The sequence below is a fragment of the Zonotrichia albicollis genome, chromosome 11 (genome assembly GCF_047830755.1).
Source record: "Zonotrichia albicollis isolate bZonAlb1 chromosome 11, bZonAlb1.hap1, whole genome shotgun sequence".
NCBI lineage: Eukaryota > Metazoa > Chordata > Aves > Passeriformes > Passerellidae > Zonotrichia > Zonotrichia albicollis.
In genome coordinates, this window is record NC_133829.1 from 9624229 (window position 1) to 9639059 (window position 14831).

The following is a 14831-nucleotide window of genomic DNA, read 5'->3' on the forward strand; positions in this document are numbered from 1 at the left end:
CCGGCCGGGCCGTGCGGAACGCGCAGGCGCCTCGGGGCGGGCCCGGCGCGGTTGCCGGAAGGGCCGCCCCGACCATGCTGAGCCTCGCTGGGTTCCTGCGGGTGCGGGCGGCGCCGGTGCGGAGCGGCAAAGCCATGCCTGGGAAGGTGCGGGCAGGGCCCGGAGAGGGAAGGGGGGCAGGGGCGGGTGGTGCCCACGGTGACCGCGCCTGTTCCTCTGTTTCAGGGAAAAGCGGCCGCCAAGGACCCCGCGGAACCGGGCGCCGCCGCGGGACCGGTGGCGGCGGCGGGCGGCGGCTCCGTGAGGGTGGCGGTGCGCGCCAAGCCCGGTGCCCGCTGCAGCGCCGTCACAGGTGGGTCTGCGGGCCGGGGCACCGGGCCCTGCCTCGCTGCGCCCTGAGGAACAGGGGCGGAGGGAGGAAAAGCGCAGAATCCCACCCGGACGCTGAAGCGAGGAGTTCGGCTCTCCCCTGTGTACAGCGCTGGGTGGCGCGGTGAGCCCGGGGTGAATCCTGATCCGAAATCCTTCCGTTTGGCATCTGTGGTTTCGTGCAGGCCGTTTGTGTCTCAAGGGTCTGTGCGGTCTTATTAGAGCCACAAAAGTTGGGTCTCATAAAACGTGTTGTCCCTCTAAAGCCCTGGCCTTGCTCCTGCCTTGGGACTGCTTTGACATCCCCTGTGTGTGCAGCACCCACGGGCTGTGGCAGTGTCCAGGCCCCTTAGGAATTTACTGGGAATGTACTGACAGCCTGGCTCTCTGAGCAGACTGATTCAACAAGCGGCTTTTGGGGCTGGGTCGGGGGTAACCTGATTTGAGTCGTATTACATGGTGCCAAGCAGGGCTGGCCCCATGTAACAGGACTGGCCACAACCACTGCTTGCATTGTCAGGAGTTTATGTTTGATTGTACTGGCCGACAATCAAGGGAGTTCATTAAATGTGAAAATGCCGTCACATGCTAATGTATGCATTTACTCCGTTTTAAATAAAAATACTTTTGAAAGCATAAACATTCATTTTTAAGAAACTATGATGTGATGTTTTGAATATTTTGAGCATAAAATCCTCCAACTATTTGCTATAGATGTGACGGCTGAGGCAGTAGGTGTAGCTATTGCTGCACCTCCGTCAGAAGGGGAGGCAAATGCAGAGCTGTGTCGCTACCTCGCTAAGGTGCTTGAAGTGAAGAAGAGTGACGTTGTTTTAGAGAAGGTACTTCCTTTTTTTCCTTTCAGCTTTGCCATACTGCAGTTGAAATTCAAGATTTTGAAATTTACACATTGACTACAGGGAGCTATTCCAAGTTCAGCCTGAAAAACACTTTAAGAAGTTTAGTTGAGTTAATGGAATGATACATTGAGAACAAACTTAGTGTAGGTAGAACTATGGCTGATCTTGACATCTTTTAACCAGAGGGGTTATCATGATAATGTTTTGCAAATCTCTGTAGTTCGTGTTTTCTGTGTTCTTCAAGATTCTCTTGTTTTCATGTCAAATGAGTTCACAGAATTTGTGTTCTGCAGAGAATGTGCATTTTATTAAATTTTCACTTTTTTTAAAATTGCTTGTGTATTTGATTCTGACATTTAACTGTCACACAAACAAGAGCATATGTAAGCACTTGGGTTGTAGCTAGGCCTCAAGAGTTTCTCTGTATTAGAATTTATATGTCTTGACTTTGATGAGTGGAAACTCTTTGTTTTATTCATTTCACTGAATAAATAATTTGTTTTATTAATTCATTGTACTTGAAGTCAGTCTTTCCAGCCATTTTCATTTATAGTTTATAAACACAAGAGCACAATGAAAAATGGTGCTTTTTATTTTTGTCTGTTGGTTTAATGGAGTAGTTATAGAAGTCTTTCAAAGACTAATAGTAAAGGATAAGATGACCAAGGAAATGTTGTGAAAAGGTAGAGACAAAAAGATGTGAGTCTTGCTTTTTCTGAATCATGGGAAAACTGCTTCATTTGTTAATCAGCACTTTATGAATTGCACTGTTTTCTTACCCTAAAGGGTGATTCTCTGAAAGATGAGTTTTTTCTGTGTTTGCCTAAACCAGGGGGGTAAATCACGGGACAAAGTGCTGAAGATTTCGGTATCAGCGACACCAGATGAGATTTTAGAAAAACTGAAGAAAGAAGCTTCCAGCTGACCTAAAACAAGAGCAGGAAATAGGAAAAAGCATCCTGGTACATGGACTGATATTCTTTCTTACTTGATGCAGTGCTGTTGAGAGTGTGGGTAATGACTACAGGAAGATACTTCTTTCCCCTCCCCTTGTTGAGATAGGTGCTGTACAGTTGAAGGTTTTCTGTAGGTTTGGTTGGAAAACTGAGACTGTACCTGCTCCTGTCACTACAGAATTCCTTCTGCCCTGGATGGTATCCTATGGGTAAGATTTGTCCTCTTTCCTATTCCCTAAACAAATGGTTTAGGAAATCTTTTTAGTGGAGCAAATGTTGGTTAACACAACAAGGGGCTTGGAGTGACAGCCTTCCATGTGGGAAATGGTACAAAAGGACAAACCTGGATGGCAGAGACATAAAAGAGACTCTTCTCTCTGGTATCTCACAGCAGGTGCAGCTTTTCCCTGTGGGCACTTACAGATATCTAAAATAAATGTCTTTTGAAGCCAGTGTGCTGTTGTTGATCACACAGACAAACTGCAAGTAGAATCTCCTGAGCAGCTGAAAGAAAACCAGAAGATTTCAGTGTGAAAAACCAGCACAGGACTCAGTCATTGCACACAAGAGGTCCCTTTGTAACAGTCTGTAAATAGTTTCCTTAAAAGTAGAGATTTGGTCATACATATCTTTGCCAATTGTACGTCACCTGTAATGACTGTTTTTAATAAAAGGGGCAAAAAGTATTATCAAGCTTTGGTTTGTGTTTATATTTTTAACAAAAAAAGAGTTGTTTCCTAGAAACGTCTTCATAGAATGCTACTTTGAAACTGCGTTTTTTTATAATCTTTCCTTGGTCTAAAAATGAGTAGTAGTGCAACCCCTAGAGAACAGAGCTGAGTCATTTGTAGAACAAAACAAAACAAGAAGTCTGAAACAAAATGGGCAGTTATACTCCAATTTCAGGGCTGATGAGAAAATGGCTGAACTTCTCTATTTATCATGCTTCAGAGGTCAGAGGAAGATTTACCTGACATTTCCCAAAGATGTGTGATACCACACATGGTTCTGGTAGGTCTTTTTTTTTCCTCTGCATCACTGCTGATGTTTGAAATTGTCCTGTATTTTTCCTATGGTTGTCATGTTAAAAAGAAAGTAATGGCTAAAGTAAAAAAGATGAACTATTCTGAAGGTTTGCTTAAAGTTTATCATACATTCTCCTGGAAAACAATGTTATGAATGCATAAGCATTCATGCTGATGCATTGCCAGATTGATGCAGTAAGGCTTCATAGCTCATAATTCAGCTTTTTCATGGACGAAAGTCTTTCACTTTATAGGGAACTCTTTCAATATCCTGTTATTCTAAATATTACAACAGTTGCTTTTGGAGTTAGAGAACTGGTGTTTTTCAGGATGGCAGTTCTTTCAAGGTGACTGATTTTAAAGATGTTACGAAAAATGTTACTTTCTGGAGAAATAAGTCTAAATTCTGAATTGTTTGTTTAATGGTTCACACCTGAGTCCCTTATTTTCTCAGGCATTTGGGCAGCCATACATTGCCTCAGTCCTCTTTCCTTACATATCTTTTCAGTCTGTGCAGGCTGATTTTATTTTACTATTCCATCAGTTTTGGTTCACCCCTCTCTGCTGCTAGATCTGCTCTTGCCCAGCAGAGGGGTGCCGTGTCTTGCAGAAAAATTAAGGCCAAGCTAACCAAGATGAAGTGTTAGTGGTTTGTTGGTGGGGGTTTTTCCTTTTATTTCCTGAACTTTTCTACTTATGATAAGTAGAAAATGGCAATAAAAAGACTGAGGAATTCTGTATTTATAAATTACATTTGGAATTGGCTGCTGCAACAGCCATTGTAAATTTTTTTTAAAGCTTATATAGTCTTTTGAAATAATGTATTTCATTACACTTCCCTGTGACTTCAGACAGACTGACAGAGGAGCTGTGTGGACAGATACAGTCTGAAGTACATTGATCTTCAGTGATGATTACCTGAAATAGCCAATTTAGTGTTTCAATGCCCTCTCTGTCTTGTCAGCATGATCTGCCTGGGGTTTTGCTGGATTCTACTTGGCTTTTTCACCTTTCCTAAACACCTTCAGCTGCCATTCAGCATCTGTTCTTCTTGATCAATGAAAGTAACTTGAATTCCTGACAATGTGGCAAATAAAGCCTTTACATGCTGAGAATGTGCAATTTATGTAATATGAGTAACCAAAATTATTTTGGAATGGTTGTATAAGTAACACTGGGGTGTTGCCATATAGAATCATATCTGACAGTCTCTTATGTCAGTGGTTTTTGTGCTGTACATCCCTGTATCAGTTGTATCCCTGATACCTTGGCTGTGGTTTTAGGAAGCCTGGGAGGGTGGAACTGCTGCTCCATTGCTGTAGATCCCCAGTTTGTGGTGATGGGAGTGGGGCTGGCCCAGCCTCATCCCCAGTGGGCACAGCTGTGAGCAGCTGTGGAGCCAGGGAGTGCCCAGGAGCACTGACCAACCACAGGAACAGAGGGCACACAGGTGCAGGGCATCAGCATGAGGGGGATGAAAGGTTGGGCTGAAGAACAAGAGCAGACACTTGAAGCCTTCTGAAGTTGCAGGATGTTACTGTGCCTGGGCAGATACTTGAAGCCCTCTGAGGTGGTAAGGGGTTACTCTGTATAGATTGAAGCTTTCTGAAATTGTGTGGTGATACTCTCTATTGTGGCTGTCTCAACTCTGACACATTGTATATAAGAGACGTAGAGAAGAGCTGAGAAACTTGTGTGTCCAAACAATGCCAAAACTGAGCTTTAGGCCTAGCTCCTGCAAGTGTTGCATTGAAATCCTAACCTGGCAACTGTCTCTTCATGAACACAGTAAAATAGCTTTCATTCTATTGAAAAAACTGTGGTAGCAAGTATCCCTTACTCCAGCAGAGTATGTTTTCATAGAGCAGAGCTTTGTGATTTGTAAGAAGCTTCTTCCAAGAATTTCAAGATGCTTTACAAACCCCTGCTCTAAATAAATTCTTATTCCTGGACCAATTTAAAAACGTTGTCCCTGTTGCTACATAACTTACATACCTGTTGGTACCTGCTTTATCCATGTGCATTAAGCTACATGATTACTCAACTATTGAAATCAAGCACTGTCCTCTTTCCCTAATGCATGGTCTGACCAATTTCAGTAAAATCCAGCTAATGGTGATTTACTATCTGACTGCTTGCAGACCTGCACAGTCAGTGCAATTTTAAAGTATAATTATGTTATTTAAACATTAGCAAAATAGAAGTTATCTGAATAAATTCTATGCCAGTCTTATGGTATAGAAGGGTCTTAGTCTTGTATCCACTCAGTTATATTTATTTTCTAAAATCCAGCTTTGAAAGTTAGTTTCACTCTAGTAGTGTAATATTCTAAATAAGGATATTTAATTATACTCTCTGAAACTGTCTCTTTGCTCTTTTTCTTTCAATCCACTTCATTTATTATCTGCAGGTCATTCCTATCTCCCCTTTTAGTCCCAAGTGTTTCTAAATCCTCATTTCTTCAGGTATCATCAGTCTGAATAATCCTGGATAATTGACAACTTTGTCAATAACTGGCAGCAGCAATGTAGGAGAAAGCACAGTTTAATATCTTCCAGCTTCCAGGAAGAGAAATACACCTGATCTTCCTGCTCAGTACTTCACATCTCATTCTTGTTTTCCCTCTCATAATGTTTATTTGCATGTGTAAAACTTGAACCAGCTGAGTTTATAAAATTGTTTCTGCATTACTTCTACCTACTGTCTTCCCCTCTTAATGTTTTAGTCTTTGTCTTGAGAGGATGATTCATTGCCAGATGGGTTTAAAAATGGGCTCCTGTCTCCTTTGGGGACCACAATGCTTTATCCTCCTGTAAAAGCTGTCCTGGTTGTTACTCTAGGAGGAGGCTGTACTTGAGGCAAAGTGCTCTTAATGCAACTGAGGCACAATAAAAAATCTGCTGGAGAAATTAAATGCTTGCTTGAAAGGGGGAGTCTGGTACTTCTCTGAGATATTGGGAATTTGCTTCTTCCTGATCCCTTATATATTGGCTTCTCAAGTAATTGTTACTGAGCTATGATAACTTTTCTTTCATCTATAAATGGTGCATTTATTTGTTTTTCAAGAGCTAGGGAAGTTAAAATGATGAAGTATCCACTGTGCCATCTCTTACTACAGCCTGAGGGCAAGTTTTCAGAATATTGTTTAAATAACATTCTGAGTTTCCAAATCTGAAGTATGGCAGGTGAAAAGTGAAATATATTGAGTATCAGTTCAGCAGCTGGTCACTATAGAAACGTGCTGTAAAGAGAGCAGTTAGCCATGGACCCAAGGAAAGAGGAACAAACAACAGAGGGTCAAAGCCTCAATTCATGCTGCTCAGATAAAGCAGTTGTCTGCCTTAAGAGAACAACCAGAGTTAAAAACTGTAGTTCTGGGGTGATTGTCATTAAGTTGTTTTTTTCCTGATACCTTGTAGGTGTGCAGTGCATGTGAGAGGGGCTGCAGCAATGCTGTTCCTTTGGACAGCTTTTGTTGCTGTAATGCTTTGAAAGCCAGGATGCATTGAGACATAATTCATAACAAATTTCAAAGCTCTCAACGTGTTAGGACATACTTTGTGCCCAGCTGTCTGACAGGGGCATTACCAAGTTGAATTTTATAAAACAAGCTATTTGTGTGGAACCTTTTTTTTTCACCAGTGCTGCTTTCCATAGCTTGTCTTAAAATCTATAAAGTTTTTTACTTCCCTTCTGATGTTCAGAAGGGGTGTGGGGTTACCTTTGATGGAGGTATCAGCACACAGGTCAGCCTCAGCAGCACCTTCCTGCCACACCTGGGTGCTCCTGCAGCCTCTCACCTTCAGTTCTGCTGCTGCTGCTGAGGGAAGTGCCCTCCAGCAGGACCAGGCTCTCAGGGGTTTCTGCTCTCTGTCACATCAGCAGAGTTGCTGATGCTTATCTCCTTAGATGCCACCACATTTCTTTTTCTGGTTTTTGGGCCTGACAGCCCCTAGAGATGCATTCATTGAGGAAGGAGGGAAAAGACCTTGTGATACAATCTTTGCAATCAGACGGCAAACCTGTCCCTTCCAGTGAGGCCCTGTGGCAGCCCTTTGTAGCTCCTGGCATTTGCCCTTTAGTGAAATATCTCCTTTTGTCTCCAGTAAATCTGACAGCAATCAGCCAGCATCTATGTGAGAAAAGATTGCTGGTAGCTACTCAGAGACACTTCTGAACAGGCAATTTTCTTCAGTTTCTTAACTGCCTTTTTACAATGGAAGTGCAAACTGTTACTAATAAACCTGATAGGTTTATGGGTTTTGAGGAGATTTTCCCTTTTTGTTCAAAATACCTGATTATGCTCATCACTGACTGAATATAAATGCTAATACATAGAGGGAACCAGCCAGGCAAATTGCACTTGGCTAATTTTACTTAATGAGAATGTCTGATTCTGTTCAGTCACTTCCTCACTGAGTTCAGGTTCAGCTGCTAAAGCAGACCCAGGAGCTTTTTGTTAAATATTTTTAAAGGATGATCAGCTTATAATGATGTTCTCAAAGTCTATGACTTCTGTTTGCCGTGACATATCATCTGGAATATTTTTTTTTTATTTAATACCATGCCAGACAATATTTCTGGCAGAAAATACATGTGAAAGTAGAACACCTGAAAACATTAATTTGAAAATAGCTGTAGTTAAATTGTGGGATGTGAGGCAAAGCCTGTCTTTCAGTAGTCAAGTACCTGTGTATGTAAAAGCAGGGAAGGTGTAAGATCTGATTAAATGCTACTGTATAAATTCTAAATACACAAAAACAAGCAAAGTGACCCTGTCAGAGGTGTTGATATACATTTTATGCACTTAAAGACAAAAAGAATGTGCAATACCAGAGCTTGCCATAAGCTGTTCTCCCAGCTTTATGGGGCCACCTTTGCAAATCTGAATTTGAAAGGATTTTTTTCACTGATCTTGCTGTAAGGTAGGCCTCCACAGGAAACCTAAAGAAAACCTTTGGGTTCTCAGCTGCATATAATTCCTGCTCACTTCAGTGAGCTGACTTGGTCTTTTTACCTGGGGAGGAATTTAGTGAAGTGCTCCAGCTTTTACACACTTGGACTCCCAAACTTAAATAAGCAAATCCTGTTAGCTCATTTTCAGGACTTAGAGATTTTCAGGCTGGGTTTTAGGCTTTGCCCTGTGATTACCCAATATTACCTTGATCAGACCATCTGAAGAAACAGACCTTATTTGTTTTACTCCTGGGTTTATGTAATAGGTTAATGTCTCAAATCAAAAAATAAGGAAAATAAAACATGATGGAGAGGGATGGAATAATTTTGTTGAAGGTTCATTTATTGGGCCAGGAGCAACACTTGGATTATGGACTTTGCAGGATTGTTCTGCTTGTCCTTCTAAACTCAACTGGGAAATAAGATACACAGAATAGAGGGTGTGATAGACTCTTGATGTTTTATAGCACCTCCTCTGCTGTTTAGCACTCAAGTCAGAATGGGGGGAAAAACCTGTCAGGTTTTCAAAGACTAAATAATAATTTGCAACATAAATTTCACAGTTATTTCTTGCTGGCAATCTGTGAATCTAGGTGGTAAAAGGACCTATGGCCCTCTTAGTGTGACTCCTGAGTCCTGACAATCTGAAATTTTCAAACAGGAAAGATTCATCTTCTGAAATGATGGGTTCGTGTGAAGGCCATTGATGTGAAATATAAAAAGAGTATCTATTGATGTGTTTGTTTTGAGAGTTGTGTGGGTTAAAATGCAAATTCAGATGAAAAAGTTTGATCAACTGCTTTTAAGTAGTTCATCTATTCTGCCTTCCCATTTTAGTTAGGTAAACTTATTCTACAAAGGCAGCTACATCTTGCCAATATTTTTTTTTTGTGTTGGTGGCTGAACTATTACCCCTTGCAGCTAACACACTGTAATTGCTGTGAGAGGCTGGCACATCTCATTGACACCAGGGTTGGCCAGCTGCAGCTCCCAGCTCTTGTCTCACCTACAGAGCTTTGTCCAAAGTGTTGTGAGATCTCCCCCAGGTTCAGCTGAAGCTGAGGTGGGAGCCCTGGGAGCCTCCAGCCTTTTGCACCAGGAGGAGCTGCTGCCAGAAATGCTCAGTCAGGTTAGTGGATGTGGTGAGCTGGTTCTGTAGGGGAAGAGAACTCTGGACTGCATTAAAAAGTGTTTCAAAATATGAGACAGGGTCTCCTGTGTCAGAAAAGGCAGTATAAAGACGTTAATTAAAGATAAATTTTAACTTGAATAAATTCATGCCCATCATTGGGACCTTTCATCTCTGAGGTTCAGACCTGCCCCTCTGCTGCATGGATTGTCACTCCTGGGAAAAGTGCAAATACCAAAAGAGGATGACACTTCACAGTTTAAGTGAAATCACTTGAGAATGGTTAAATCAGGTTTTCTGATTAACTGACTCACTTGATAGAGTAGTGTGTGAGAGAGTGAATCAAACACTTATTTTCCTTTGCTCTGCTGTCTGTGAGCAGCATCAAGCAGGAGAGACACCCGTCTGTCTTCCAGATTATGTGCTTTCTCCACAAAGGAGCCTTGCTCTACTGCTACATGCTTGTTCAGATTTAGAGGATAAATACAGCCCACAGTTTTAGAGGATAAATAAATCTGTGACTTCCTAGTTGCTCCAGAAAAGTGTGTCTGGAGGCAGGTTTGGCAGCAGAGAATAAGCTATCGAGGCTGTCACAAATGTTGGATTGGCAGCAGAGGAGATAACTATATTTAAGGGTTTTAGAGAAGAGCTTGTCCTAAACAATAAGGTTTGAGCCAATTGTAGAGAGTAGGACTGCTGATTATCCTATATGTCTTATACTAGGTGTCCATTTTCATTAAGGAAAGAACCTTTTCAAAAGAAAAATGTCAGACTTTCAAAGTAAGAAAATAAGAGCCTAAAAACAAGTTATACCAACCTCTGTATTTTGCCCCTTCTCTCTCTCTTTTCTGTTTATAATAACCTAAAAATTCTCATTCTAGATTAGGTGGGGCTTCTTGGAGATACACGTTCAGCTGTTCCTTTGGTAAAGCTCAAAATCTCTTGTTGCCCCTGTAATACAAATAATAATATGAGCATAATCAAGGTTGTATTTGTTTTGTGATTATTCTGAACACTGGAGAATAACAGTAATTATAATACCATTAAATAGTAATGGAAAAAGATTTAAGAGTGGATCATGAGACTCTTGGAAGGAGATGAAAATCTGACTCAGTTCTCTTCAGTACTGCATTGCATTCCTCTCTTTCATGGCAAAAAGAGGAACCTAAAATGATTTCCAGAGTGGTAGGGGTCAAGAGTGCCATGTAAGAGACAGGATTGTGTGGGAAAACTTAACAGACATTAATTCCCTTTCAATAATTAGTTTCTTGTAATTTTAGCAATGCAGTAGTGGTCAGAGAACTGCATTTAGAGCTCAGAGACAGGAATATAAATGTGAAGAAAACAATTCTTCCATGTACCTCTATACCTCTCACCATGCGGTCTGATTGCTCTTGTAAATCTATGCAGCTGGTGCTTTCTTGGAGTGTGTGGATGTGAAATCAGTGTGTGACCTGGCTCTATGTCCCACCTCTTTGCTCCATGAAACAATACTCATTCCCTACACCATGATTTGTACAAGGCACTGTAACCTGGTATTTGTCTCCAGTCTTTTTCATAATGTGTTCACAGTGCAAAGCTCCTGTCATGTGCTTGAAACTTTGTGTAATCCAAGGGATAAGTACATTGTCCATCTGCAAGCCCGGTAATGGAATTTTGTGATAGCTCTTGGAGGCAGGATACCTCAGGGCCAGAGGCGTCTGTGTAGGGTCTGCGCTTTGCATGTAGGACAGACCAGCTCCAAGGAGCCTTACAGCAGCTATGACACTATTGCCTTGCCCTTGCTTTGGAATGATTATGTTTCAGGGAAAACCAGATTTCTTTTGTGCAGTTTAGTCTGTCTGCTTTGTCGTGTGTGAGCCACAATGTGTGCATTGGGCCCTGATTATGCAGTGTCTCTGTGGCTGTTGCAGTGTTGACAGTGCTCATTTGTGAGGAGAGATGATGTACATGACCCTGGTTAATGATCCTCTCACACACAGTGCTTCCAGTCCAAACTGGAGGACAGCATCCAAGGGGGAGGACAGGCTATGCATGATAAATACCTCTCCCACTGCACAGGCAGAGAAATGTGAAAAATGGAACCTCATTTCCCTTGAGCTTTTCTATTTCTTCTTAATACCTTTCTCAGAGGAAATTTTTTTTTTGTCAAAATCATTACTATTTAAAGCCATTTAAATTTGAAAGCTCTTAGAAGGTTACAAATGTAAATTAAAATACCCATTTTAGTTGTTTATTCAGTATACAATCTTTGGGTTATTCCTTTATTTCCTTCTGTGGGTACTGAAGTTTCCTGACAAAGAGTCAATGAAGAAGATTTATAAACTGAGTTTAGTGTAATCACGTTCTGGCTCGTATCAGTATTCAGGATGGATTGCTTATCCTAGTATGAAGTGATGTGTTAATTTGACTTGGAAATGGAGTAAGATGTGGACACAGAGTAAACAATTTAACGAATTAAATAAAATCCTAGCTACAGATCAGTGATTCTGCTATAGTGTTTTTGCTATTAAGTTAAAACAGAAGGCCCTGCTGTTAGTGCATGGGAATCTGCAGTTTGTCAGCTGCTGGCAGATCACCAGCCCTGTGGCCAAAGTGTGCAGATCCCCGCTCTGCCTGCAGGCTGGCAGTGACATGGGGACACCGGGAGTGGCAGCCCCAGCGTTGTGGTGCAGGTGTTACTCACATGAGATCCTTCTTGCCTTATACCATTTGTTTGGGCTCTCAGCATGCTGCAGTGGACTGACTGCTTCTATATATTTATATCTGTTATGCTCATAGGAAAAAAAAATTGGTTTATTTAGCAGTTAATCCATAGGAATTCAAATCAATTCTGCTCTTTGACCCTTTTCTTGTTTTCAAGTCTGGAGTGTTCTCCACCCTGTCTGTATTAACCCAGGCAATTCCCATTGAGGTGTCAGTGATTTTTATTACCTACAGTAATTTTCTTTGTTTAATAACCTCCTCTCAGCTTTTGAAACTGAGGCACTCTTGTGTAATTTACTGAGAATGTCATATTAAACTCATCTTGTCTCTTACAAGCAATGTGCTCCATAGAGATGTTGGTGGGTGCAGTAAGGATCCTGAACTCAGCTGGGATCTCTGAATAAGCTGCTTTTATCCCAAGTGGCACAGACAAAAATACTACAAAGTCACTGCCACGCACTGTTCACAATGAAGCTGTCCCAAAATAACCAATCCAGAGCTGATGATAAACAGTGTAGTGGGTGAAGAGCTCTCAGGCTTAGCTATTGTTGAGAGAAGGAATTGGCAATGAGCTCCAGGGGCTCAAAGAGCAGCTTCCAGAGGGAATACTGAAAGTTTCTATACTAGCAGTAGAAAATGTGAAGAATCTGAGAAGGTTTTCTGAGCCATGTCTTGGGTTGCATGGTTAGAGAGAGGTTTCCACCTTTTCAAAGGTAGTATGGGAGGTGTGATCAAAGAGACAGGAGCTGTTCATCAGCCCGTGTTCCTGGCATGCTGTGTGCGTTATGTGCAGCAAAAGTGGAGTTCAGCCAGGAGCAGCTGAGTGTGTGGACAGCTTTGAGTCCAAAGTCACGACAGGACCTGCTGGGATGTCTGGGATCCTCCCCCAGAGCATTAATGAGAAATAGATGCCATATGGAGGAATTCTCTTGCCAACAGTCTCTGATGCCATCTTTGTCTTCCAGTTCTCACCAATTACAAATGACTTTTAAATAGATTTTTGTTTTACCTTCAGTTATATGATTTCCTCTTCTCAGCTACTAAGGACACTGACCTTTCAGTAGACTCTTCTAGAATTAAACTTTATTTCTGATAAGGACTTTTTTTGCAATAGCTGATCTATTATTCTTTTTGTTCACCAGTACATCCCCTCTTCCATCATAGTTGACTCATCCATTCTTCCCCTTACCACTGTATTTTCTTTTCTTTTCCTGTAGGTGCAAAGAACAATTTTACCTTTTATATTTTTTAAAACTCAGATGTTTAACGATGTAATTTTGTTTTTATTAACAATTTTGCATCAACTTGGATTTTTTTAAAAAAGCAAGTGCTGTAATACTTCTAAGGCTGGAATTTTGCTCACCCTTGCTATGATTGTATGGTGTGTGTGAGAATGTTTATAAAATCAATTAAATATACATGAATAGCACATTCAATACAGTAACTGTCACAAGTTTTATTGATGTGAAATCTAGTTTGAGTAGATTGTCCCCTTGTTTTTAACCACCTCTATATAATTCAGTTTTTAATCATGTCCATGTATAGTTCAGTGTTGGACTGCCCACACCTCTTAGCTATGATAATTTAAATGTCTTTATGCCATTTAAATTTTCAAGGCTTTTTCTACTGTACCCATAGTATTAGAATCACTTAGTGTTTACTGCAGGTCTAGCTGTGAGAGCTTCCTAGGCTGCAGAATCCCATATGTATATATATATATATATATATATATGCTATATAACTATGGAGTTATATGGCATATATATAAATATATGGATATAAAGACACTGTTTAAAACAAGTCACTGCCTTCATAGTATCTTGAGTTTAGTTAAAAAATATTTTAAAATCAACAAACAAATTAATTTCTTCACCAGAATGTTTCTAATATGTTGTGTAGCAACATACAGACCCCAGCTGAGATTTATACACCATTCCTAAGTTCTATATGGAGTAGCTGCTGCCTGGTAGGTTTTTTTTTGCCTGGTAGCCAAAATGCAGAGCACAGAAGAGGAAAACGGGGCAGGGAACCACAGTTTTACAGATGGAAGCTGAGACACAAAAGCATTAAATGTGATTTGTAGCTGAGCATGTAACACGCATGTCTGGTTCTATTTTTGAAAACATCCTTTTCGCTTTCTTTTTAGTTCTGGAATAATGATTGGAACTGTGGGAAAATTGTCTTTTTAGAATTTTAAAGTAGCTTTCAGAGTTGTCTTCAGAAGTGCTCAGAATATGAGAAACTAGTAAAACAGCTGTATCTGAAATAAGTGGCCTGGTGTCAGGAAGTGGCAGGGTTAGGAAGGCAAGACTAAAAACAGTATCAAGTTTTAAAAAAAATATTTTTAGGTCAGTAGTAAGAATATGTTCAATGCAGGTGTGGAGAGAAGGAAGATTAGGCTTAGCTTTTATTATCTAGCACTAAATCCATTTTGTCTCTAACAACTAAAATCCTACTGGGTGGGGTCTAAAGAGCTCCTGCAATTGGATTTGCCCAGACTGCAGGGTATGTAATAAACAGTGATTTGTTTATTGTCCCTTGCATCTGTCCACCTTACTTAAGGACTTAAGCCTGCCAATGTAATAAGGCAGCTGCTTAACTGCTTCCAGATTCTGCATTCTGCCAGCTTGTTCTCTGATAGGGAGATCCCTGGAGTCTGTTAGGGATTTTTTTTTTTGTTGTTGGGGTTTTTTTTATTATTTTGGGGTGGGGTTTTTTTGTTGGTTTTTATTTTTTGTTTCCCACCCTCCAGGCTGTGATGTGGCCATAAAGTCACTTGATGAGCAGCAGTCAAATCTCAACACTTGCTCTCCTTTGCAGCACACTTGGG

The 14831-nt window shown here is 40.9% G+C and overlaps 1 protein-coding gene across 4 annotated transcripts; it reads left to right on the forward strand.

The window, feature by feature from the left end:
* The first annotated feature begins 2 nt into the window (after nt 1-2).
* C11H15orf40 (chromosome 11 C15orf40 homolog) lies at nt 3-2878 on the forward strand. Of its 4 annotated transcripts, XR_012582143.1 has the most exons (6): nt 3-146; nt 226-352; nt 1084-1211; nt 2062-2191; nt 2292-2394; nt 2577-2878. XR_012582143.1 is itself a non-coding variant. In XM_074549278.1 (5 exons), exons 1-4 carry the CDS (start codon nt 75-77, stop codon nt 2152-2154), a joined length of 420 nt encoding a protein of 139 aa, XP_074405379.1. In that variant the 5' UTR covers nt 3-74; the 3' UTR covers nt 2155-2191; nt 2292-2878. The 4 variants fall into 4 exon arrangements, 2 of the variants coding, with proteins under 2 accessions (XP_074405379.1, XP_074405378.1); XR_012582142.1 differs by having other exon boundaries at nt 2062-2394; XM_074549278.1 differs by having other exon boundaries at nt 2292-2878.
* The last annotated feature ends 11953 nt before the right edge of the window (nt 2879-14831 follow it).

What these genes read in the sequence shown, in the direction of transcription:
- C11H15orf40 (XM_074549277.1), top strand. Translation starts at nt 75, where the DNA reads ATGCTGAGCCTCGCTGGGTTCCTGCGGGTGCGGGCGGCGCCGGTGCGG. An exon ending in GCAAAGCCATGCCTGGGAAG is followed by an intron (nt 147 to 225) that starts GTGCGGGCAGGG and finishes CCTCTGTTTCAG; the next exon opens with GGAAAAGCGGCCGCCAAGGA. An exon ending in GTGACGTTGTTTTAGAGAAG is followed by an intron (nt 1,212 to 2,061) that starts GTACTTCCTTTT and finishes TGCCTAAACCAG; the next exon opens with GGGGGTAAATCACGGGACAA.